The 10,333-nt window shown below is 40.4% G+C and overlaps 1 protein-coding gene across 1 annotated transcript; it reads right to left on the reverse strand.

The window, feature by feature from the left end:
* Positions 1 to 3,128: 3,128 nt before the first annotated feature.
* LOC139433493 (zinc finger protein 391-like) lies at positions 3,129 to 10,030 on the reverse strand. Its single transcript, XM_071202523.1, has 2 exons — positions 9,565 to 10,030; positions 3,129 to 5,039 (listed from the first exon to the last, which is right to left on the reverse strand). The coding sequence occupies exons 1-2, from the start codon at positions 9,749 to 9,751 to the stop codon at positions 3,904 to 3,906; spliced, it is 1,323 nt and encodes a 440-aa protein (XP_071058624.1). The 5' UTR covers positions 9,752 to 10,030; the 3' UTR covers positions 3,129 to 3,903.
* Between the last annotated feature and the right edge of the window lie 303 nt (positions 10,031 to 10,333).

Consider the following 10,333-nt stretch of genomic DNA (forward strand, 5'->3'; position numbering starts at 1 on the left):
ATACATTATATTTGTATTTTACATCCCCCGCTCCCCCCGTTGACAATTTACTAGCGGTACCGAAGTGGGCCGGTCGAGAGTCCCGGGATGATTTTTAGTCCCAGTCCACCACTGGCTACATGACCATATGATCGCCCATATTGACGCACCTCATTCCTAAACTTCTAACAGATACAACATAAACCGATCCTTCAGCCTCATGAGCTCTCAGACACGTTCTTGCTGCTGTGTGCACCATCGTGCGTTTACATCTGACTGTATATATATAAAGGTTTACATGCAGATGCTGGGATCCTGGACGGTGCAGCTGGAGCGCTGTGCCCGCAATGACGTCACCCATCATTTGGCGGGACTTGAAGAATCCGCGAGAAGATCCAGAAAATGGTCAACATTGAAGGGCAGATTAATGGTTATCAAAGTACAAATATCCAAAATCAGTTCAGTAACGGTTTTCAAGGGGACAATATTTATTCAAATTGATGGGTTTGGATGATGGGGGAAAACCGTGTCACAGGCTCTTTAAATGAACAAGCAAACATCCTTGAAGTGCTACAAGACAAATTAGCTTCAAACAAGAAACAAATTAACAAATAAGCTTCACCTCAATAAATGAGGGTTGAAAAAGCACTCAACATGTCATACTGGGTTCACTGTGTTCGTCCACAAGCCCTGCAGATGGAGCCTCGTCAATGAGAACAGACAACTTGCTTGAAGATGTCACAATCCTTATATTTATTATAGCGCTTTATCAAAGACTCTCAATGCGCTTTACAAATACACATTACACATACAGATATGTAATGGTCATCTACTGTGGACAATACCCACAGGAGCACACCGGCCTGACGCAGTGGGGCGGGAGCGGGTTTCGAACTGGAGTTCCCCAACGCCCCCTTGATCTGATGATCAAACACACAGACCACTGCGCCAACCGTCCCTTAACACACACACACACACAATACTGTGAACTATTTTTTTCTGCATCTCTTTTGCTATGTGTTTTACAATTGTTGTGGAACTGTACCTTGAGTGCAGACTAGTGCCCATTTTGGCACAATTTTTTTCCTGAAGCTCAATGAGACTATCATGGTCAGTAAAAGGTTGGTTCATCTTCGCAAGATAGTATGCTGTTCTGAATACAGAATCTGTCTCTGCAAACACAGTCTCTGACACAGCTCTCACCAAATGTCCAACTAAATCCTGTCCACCCTTCTCCGTGAGCTCCTGGGCTATTATGTGTGCTCTGGAGTCTGGACGTCTCATGTCGTCTAATCTATTTACCTAACTTTCTGTCCCTCCACTCTAACCAAGGATGCCTGTTCTTAAATTCCATAGCCTGACTTTCAGTCCACAAGGCTGGCCAGGAGCTCTCATCTGTGTCCGAAACAAGGAGATAATATAAACATTGTGTTCTGACCACACACACACACACACACACACACACACACACACACACACACACACACACACACACACACACACACACACACACACACACACACACACACACACACACACACACACACACACACACACACACACACACACACACACACACACACACACACACAATCTCCCTCCCTTTCTCTTCCATTGATCCACCACACTAACGTTGATCAAGTTAGCTAGCAAGTTAGCAAGTTAGCTACAGTTACGTTAATGATATCACCTTTAGGACAGCCACCTGACATGGCTCTTCTTCTATAGTGGTAATAGGGGGAAACATTGAAATATTGTCGTCTGTTTTCGTTTCATGTTTGCTTCCTGTTTAGCGCTCCGCGAACTTGAATGGTGGACGGAACAAATTCTGATAACGTTAGAGAAACTTGGGGTTTGTCAGAGCCGTGTGTTGCTGTTGCTTAGCAACAGGCCACAGGCCACATGCGACGGAAGCTCCAGACGTCCAAAAGTATTAACGAAGAGGCGAAAGCGTGAAAGCGCAGTCACAAAATGAAGCTGTTACGTATCATCGCTCATTTTTAAGAGGGTATACGGAAATCACTGGCATTTTCTAGTGGGTATACGGCGTATACCCGCGTATCACGTAGACTACACCACTGTATCACCTCCATCTTCAGAGCAATCTGACCATTATAACATTAGCGTTAAGAAAGCTTAATTAAATATCTGCCACAACATAAGTAACCGGATCAGAGTAACATTAAGTACAGTCCGCGGCATATCACATCATAATGTATCATATATCTCCTTATCCGAGTCAGCTGAGCCGTATATGGCCGGGCAACACTCACAGTGTCACATACTGTATGCAGAAGTATTATTTTAAGCAACACATTAAGTTGACGAAACACTCGAGTCAGATGTAATGAAAGTCAGATCGTGTGTTAGACGGGCAGTGATATCATGAACCTGTTAATGTACGCATTCAAACACTTGTTCTGTTACCAGCTGTATTCACCTTGCAGGTGCAGCTCTGTGGCTTTTATCCTGGATAAAGTGTTCAAGTCATGGATATTTAAAGTTGAACTTCTTCATATGTCTAATATTATAGTTGACTTTTCCTTCAGGAAGTATGACGCTGCGCTGTCAGTATGCTTCTCCATGTTTGTGATTGGTCGAATGCTCCAAATACCACCCCTTTCATGTGAACGCGCACCTAACTAGATAGGACACGGCTGGCTTGAGCGATCTACTTGATAACCAGCGTCGTAGTACAGTTTAGCGAGAGTGCGTATGTTTTGGATTAGGCCAACCGGCTAACTCAAACATATCCATTTTAGGTTGAACCAGCTTCGTGGTACAGGCCTCAGATGCATTTATTTTGTTACAGGCCTCTGGTCAAAACTTAAAATATTTGACCATGTTTATGTTTAAATGAAGAACTCTCACTGGTTCAGAACCTTTTTCCTTAAGTGAGTCTCTTTTCTTTTCTGACTTTATGGGTATTTCACTTTATATTAAATACATAACAATAAGAGTGCAGCATATAACAGATACGTTCAGCATTATCGGAGCACTAAGTGGAAGCTTGGACGAAACACAGCGGACATCTAAACAATGAACACCCGCAACTTGGAAGAAATAAAGTTGGGTTTTATGCGTTCTAATATTGCAATGCAAACCCATGATGTAATGACAGTAATACAGAATAATTGAGTCATTGAATGCTCATTTCAGTAGATGTAATCAAACAAAGCATAAACATATTGGACATGGCCTCAAGACTGTAACCTCTTCACATTCTGTTGAAATAGTCAATTACTAGCCATATCTCACACATTGCTGTTTTGAATCAATAATGTGTGGATGACAGTTGAACTGGATGATGTAACATTTATGCCAACTGCTGTAAAGAAGACATATCGCTCACTTGGTGTCGTTTGGACAACAAAAACAGAGTGAAGCTCTCATTTCATCAACAATCCTCAAAGATTGTGGACACCGTCCTGCAGAGAGCACACAACCCAACAGCACTTCTTTGGTCTAGCATCACTTTACAAAACATTTGCATTAAGACAATAAGACTAGCTGGTCACTTGTAAAGATCAGTCCACCTTAAATGAGCAGTGGGTGATCAGCAGGTGAAAGGCAGGACACGGGAACTTGGTCCTGAGGAGATGTAACGATTATTAAACAAGAAAGTTGTCGAGTCAAGGGGTCAAAGAAATGAACATTTGTGATTATTAGGGAATCGGTTGCAGGTGGGTGAAATCAGGCTTAGGGAGTAATGTATTACATGTAACAGCATTAGGTCATCAGGACACAAAATAGACAAATGTATTCCCTTACAGTTACAGAAGCAGCTAACGACCAACACACTTGTGTCTTTTGAAACGATTATGCCATTTAAATCTTTTGTCACAAACATTCCAGCTCTATTCTTCCTCTCCTGTGTGGACTCTCATGTGTGTCTTTAAATTTCCACTATGTGAAAAAGCTTTCTTACAGACTGTACAGCCGTGTGGTTTCTCTCCTGTGTGGACTCATGTGTTCCTTTAAACTTCCACTATGTGAAAAAGCTTTCTTACAGACTGTACAGCTGTGTGGTTTCTCTCCTGTGTGGACTCTCATGTGTTCCTTTAAATGTCCACTCTTTGAAAAAGCTTTCTTACAGACTGTACAGCTGTGTGGTTCCTCTCCTGTGTGGACCCTCATGTGTGTCTTTAAATTTCCACTATGTGAAAAAGCTTTCTTACAGACTGTACAGCCGTGTGGTTTCTCTCCTGTGTGGACTCTCATGTGTTCCTTTAAACTTCCACTATGTGAAAAAGCTTTCTTACAGACTGTACAGCTGTGTGGTTTCTCTCCTGTGTGGACTCTCATGTGTTCCTTTAAACTTCCACTATGTGAAAAAGCTTTCTTACAGACTGTCCAGCTGTGTGGTTTCTCTCCTGTGTGGACTCTCATGTGTTCCTTTAAACTCCCACTCTTTGAAAAAGCTTTCTTACAGACTGAACAGCTGTGTGCTTTCTCTCCTGTGTGGACTCTCATGTGTGCCTTTACATTTCCATTAAGTGAAAAAGCTTTCTTACAGACTGAGCAGCTGAATGGTTTATTTTCAGCACTAGGTCGTGAATCACTGACAGATTCATGTCTATTTTTCAGTGAGTTTGAGCCTGATGCAGGTTCTCTGGTCTCCTTCCAATCAGCACTGTCTTCAGTGTCAGGTTCAGAAGAGTCTTCAGTGTCAGGTACAGAAGAGTCTCCAGTGTCAGGTTCAGAAGAGTCTCCAGTGTGGTCCTCAGTCTTTGGTTGTAAACTGCTCTCTGGATCTGAGATCCTGGCTGGTTCTGGTCCTCGACAGTCATCTCCATCAGCTTCTGTTTCCATGTGTTCAGTTTGTCTTTGATGAGGCTGAGAGGACTGAGGTTTCTCTTTATCATCTTCAATCTTCACAGTGTCAGGAGTGAAAGTAGACTTGGTGATATCAGCCTCATCCAGCTCCTCACTGATCTTGAGTTCCTCCTGTTCCTGCTTAATGTGTGGGGGGGGCTCTGGGTCCTCCTGGTGCAGACTGGTGCTCCCCTCCTGCTGGTCAGGGAGAACCTCTTCTTTAACCACCACCAGCTGCTGGACGTCTGCAGAAAACAGGAGACACACAGTCAGAACAAACTGTTAAGTGTTAGCATTTAAACATCTAATCACCATTACAATGAGAGACATTTTTCAGCCCTAATTAATGCCTTTGTTTTTATATTTTCACATTATCTTTCTTTGTCCCACTTAATGTGTATTTTTGTTGTCTCAGTTCAACTTATGTAGCCCAGCCCCTTTGAAAATGAAAAAGGGTTTTTTCTTCTGGCGTAGCACTAGCTGCAATAAACAAGGAATTGTATTTGGGATCGTTCACAGATACACTACGCCTACAGTATAGAATTAAAACACTGTTACAAATTAAAATCCTGCATTCAAACCTTATTTAAGTAAAAGTATGCAAGCATCATCAGAACATTTGACGGCACCTTCTTATGTAACAGTAATGACGGTGCAGTAAAATGTTCCCTGTCAGTGTTTAATTTATGATGTTTCTTGATTATTTCGTATGTTGCATTGTACTGCTGTACATGTAGCCTTTATTTAACCAGGTGAAAGCCCCTTGAGATCAAAATATCTCTTTTTCAAGGGTGATCTGCAGGACATTAGTTACACATGTAACATAAAAACAACAGAACAACAATAAGGATGACATACAACATAATGTACAGGGTACAGTTTACAAAACTCTATTTACAGTGACAGGTACCATGAGTATCAAACAGCATGTCACCCAGCTGAGTTTTAAAATGGTGCAGGGGAACCAAAGTGCTCAGGTTCAAACAGGTTTGCAGACTGTTCCAATTTAGTGGAGCTGCACATCTAAAAGCTTTCTTCCCTAAGACAGTCCTAGCACTTGGCACATTTAATAAAACATCATGAGATCTCAGGCAATACGTACTTTCAATTCGTCGAGAGATCAGAGAGCATATATAAAAAGGTAGTTTACCCAACATCGCTTTATAAATGAACATGTACCGATGACTGAGCCTCCGTACAGTTAGTGAAGGCAGACCTGCCTTGGCATACAAATGAGAATGAGAAACAGGACTTGTTCCTGTAGAAGAAACCTAGCCTAACCCTCAGCTTTTTAAGAAGATTAGTGACCTGAAGTTTAAAAGTAAGACAATCATCAAGCCAGATACCAAGGTATTTGTAACAGGCAACAACTTCAAGTTTTGTTCCTTGCGTAGTTACAATATCAAAAACAGGCTCTGGTGTCTTTTTTGCTTTTGAAAAGAGCATTACCTTGGTTTTATCCACATTTAAAAGAAGCTTTAATTCAGAGAGCTGAGTCTGAATAGTGTTAAAAACAGCCTGTAATTTAACAACAGCCTCTTTAATGGAGGGACCTGCACAATACATTACAGTATCATCCGCATACAAATGTAAAGTAGCTTCATCCACATTATCACCTAAACTGTTAATATATATGGAGAATAAAAGTGGTCCTAAAACAGAACCTTGAGGAACACCATTAGAAATATTTAACCAGTCAGAAGACAGTCCATCAAAGTGAACACATTGGGACCTTTCAGAGAGGTAGTTCACAAACCACCCCACTGCAAGGCTGGATATGCCTATACTGGTTAGCCTCTGCTTTAAGATGCGATGATCAACGGTGTGAAACGCTTTGGAAAGGTCAACAAACAGAGCTGCACAACTCTGCTTATTATCTAAAATACTCGTAATGTCATTTACCACTTTCATTGTCGCAGTGATGGTGCTGTGTTGCTTTCTGAATCCTGACTGATGCTTAGACAGGATATCATTTATACATAAAAACTCCTTTACTTGTTCACTCACAAGTCGTTCGAGCACCTTAGCCATAACTGACAATTTAGAGATTGGCCTATAGTTATTTAAAATAGTTGCCTCCCCTCCTTTCAGTAAAGGCAGGACATAAGCAGACTTCCATACTTTTGGAATTGTATTTGTGCTGAGGGAGAGGTTAAAAAGAGAAGTAAGAGGTGGAGCAATAAAATCTGCAGCTATCTTTAAAAAGAAAGGTTTTAAGTTGTCCGGGCCAGCCGGTTTCCTAGGATATAGCTTAGATAAGGCTTCATGAACAACATTGACAGTAAAAGGATTAAAACTGAAAGGGTTTTCCAGACCACATGTTCAAAGTTGCGCTTGTATACATTATTATAGATGAGGGAACCTGCTAAATATTGAAATATGTGTTTTTTATATACAGTACCAGTCAAAAGTTTGGACACCTTCTCATTCAATGGTTTGTGTTTATTTTAACTTGTTTCTAATTTGTAGATTAATACTGAAGATATCAAAACTATGAAAGAACACATATGGAATTATCTAGTTAACAAAAAAGTGTTAAAAAATCAAGAATATTATTTGTGGCTTCTCTCAGTCAGCTTCATGAGGTAGACACCTGGAATGGTTTTCAATTAACACGTGCGCCTTGTCAAGAGTCAATGTGTGGAATGACTTGCCTTCATAATGTGTTTGAGACCATCAGTTGTGTTGTGCAGAGGTAGAGTTAGTGCACGGTGGAAAGCCCTATTTGACTGCTGTTGTAATCCATATCATGGCAAGAACAACTCAACCCAGTAAAGAGAAACGACCGTCCGTCCATCATCACTTTAAGAAATGAAAGCCAGTCGATCCGAAACATTTCAAGAACTTTGAATGTATCCTCAAGTGCAATCGCAAAAACCATTGAATGCTATGATGAGGCTGGCTCTCATGAGGACCCCCCCGGGAAAGGAAGAGCAAGAGTTACCTCTGCTCAGAGGATCAATACATCAGAGTTACCAGCCTCAGAAACCACCTCAGATTAGAGCCCACAGAGATGATCACAGAGCTCAAGGAGCAGACAATCTTAAAGGTCCCATGTCCTGGACATTTCTACTTATCATAATTCCATTGTTGAGGTCTACTAGAATAGATTTACATTGTTCAATGTTCCAAACTCACATTGGTTTCTCATACAGCATCTCTGTCTGTATGTGTATTCACTCTCTGTCCTAAATGGCTTGTTGGAGCTCCTGCCCCCCCCCCCCCCCCCTATGAGCCCACTGTGCTCTGATTGGTGAGCTCGCCCACTCTGTTTTGCACATTTAAAAGCGATTTTTGGTCGGGCCAAAGTGTTGTACATGTAATAAATAAAAGACTACATCACCGTAAGGGATTTTGCAGAGGGTACAGTATGTCTCAAGCGTGAACCAAGATTGTAAACTGGATTACTGTGTTGTTCCCTGGTTGCTGCGTGGGGTCTGTGAGACAGCACCGCGGCTGAGAAAATATAAGTTTGAGTGAGTGTGTGTGTGTGTGTGTGTGTGTGTGTGTGTGTGTGTGTGTGTGTGTGTGTGTGTGTGTGTGTGTATGGAGTAGAGATTCCAGCGATTATTCGATTTTTCGAATATTTGTTACAGTCTCCATAATCGAAAATTATTTTTAAAATTCGATTTTATTTATATATTTTTGTATTACTATTTGTGTTTTTCTTTTTTTTCCTGGCTGCACTGCGCAGCTACGCAGCTACACACCGACACCACCCCCCCCCCCCCCCCCCTCTACATGTACGATTGATTTATTGGCGATATACAGAACAGTGAGAACAACACAACTCAAGATGAACAAAGCGGTACGTTCAAAGAAGAGTTCCTCGTAGAATTACTTCGAACTGACAAGTGCAAATGAAGTAAAATGCAAGTTTTTTAATATATTCATAATCGATTAATATTCGCCAGGGCTGTCCGATTTTCGAATTTGATCATGGTCAGTTTCTGGCATCCCTAGTGCGGAGCTCCGCGGATTTGTCCGTGTGAATCAATAACAAAGGACAAAAAACGAATGGATATCATGGTCATTACTTTTGACTGTGTCTCATACTAGTGTGTATCTCTCTCAAAATATATATTCTGTGTGTGTATATATATATATATATATATATATATATATATAGAATATATTATAAATACATGTTGGCAATAATTGATTGATGAGATTTTACATTAATTTATATTAACGTTTTAATTACTTAATGACCTTTGTACTAGTTCCCCTATTCTTTATCAAGTAACATTTTAGATGTGTTTAATTTATTATTGAACATATTGATTTCTTTATGAATTATTCTCGTGCCATTTCAATTAATCCAAAGTACTTGTTTTTATTTGCTTTCACACATTTAAAAATAAAAAGTGAATAAAGAAGCACATTAAAACTAAAGTATCAATGTATGTCACATTTAACCAACTAGTGCCCACATGTATGGGTAATATTTAAATCAGTACATTAAATGGCATATTATTCAATCCATGTATGTTTATAAATATATTTATTTTGGTAGGTTTGCTCTTCCGCAATACATTTTTATAATTATAATAAAGTACGTGTCTAATAATACTTACATAATTTTACTTAAATAAGATAAACTTAAAGATATGAAATGCTTTAACTTGTAATGGAGGATTTTCACAGTGTGGTGTTTGTACTTTTACTTACCTGCAGCAAGTGCTGATAAAGGGTCTAAAGTGTTATTAATATGATAATAAAGTCTTACTGAAGAGTTTAAAGTGTTAATTAAGGGTAAAGGGAACAGACCTGCTCTGTGTATCCGAAGCTGAGGCTGTAAAACAGCGTCCAGTAGCTTCTGGAGTCTCTTGTTCTCCTCTTTGGAAAGAGACAGCTCCTCCTCGAGCTCTGCTATCGTTTTTTCAAACAGAGCAAATATATCTTCAGCAGTGAGTCGCTGCTGCTTCAACGACAGCAGCATTTGGACTTTACTCATGTTTCCTAGATCACCTTTTCCTGCAGACTCCGTTAAACACACCGTTTCTCTCTCCGTCAAACTCTCAATCTGACTAGCGTTGCTAACGTGTTTCCAGCTAGCATGCTAAGCTAGCTCCTATAGTCCAAGGTAAACGCTCCAGAAAAAAGAGCACAGAGTCCATTCGGAGGTTTATCCAAACACAGAGATGATGGATCAGTAGAGCTGGAGCACACATACACTTTCTCAGGAACACAGAGAGAGAGAACCAGAGCGACGAGACGCCACCTCGATCCAGGTTAGAAAGAGCTGGGAACATTCACTTCCGGTGCGGTTTGAGGACGTCAAAATAAAAGCTGGAAGGATTTCTTCTTTTTGGTTTTAAGAACGATTGGCATCCGGACGTTGCCTTAACACCTACTACTTGATCAATAATAAAACCACTCTTTCAAAACAAAACTATTATAACTAACAGAAAAATACTCATAAAGGAAAAAGGGAAAATAAATAAACATCATTAAGCTAAACAGGTCGCAGTGCACAAATCAAATATCTGTATAGTGTTAGAAATTAAAATCAATGTGGATATGGCGTAATTTGAAT

Source organism: Pseudochaenichthys georgianus, unplaced genomic scaffold (genome assembly GCF_902827115.2).
Source record: "Pseudochaenichthys georgianus unplaced genomic scaffold, fPseGeo1.2 scaffold_515_arrow_ctg1, whole genome shotgun sequence".
NCBI classification, from domain to species: Eukaryota; Metazoa; Chordata; class Actinopteri; order Perciformes; family Channichthyidae; genus Pseudochaenichthys; species Pseudochaenichthys georgianus.

Coding starts and splice junctions, on each gene's coding strand:
- LOC139433493 (XM_071202523.1), bottom strand. CDS start 9,751: ATGAGTAAAGTCCAAATGCTGCTGTCGTTGAAGCAGCAGCGACTCACT. Junction 5,040..9,564: donor GCTTCGGATACACAGAGCAG/GTCTGTTCCCTT, acceptor TGTTTTCTGCAG/ACGTCCAGCAGCTGGTGGTG.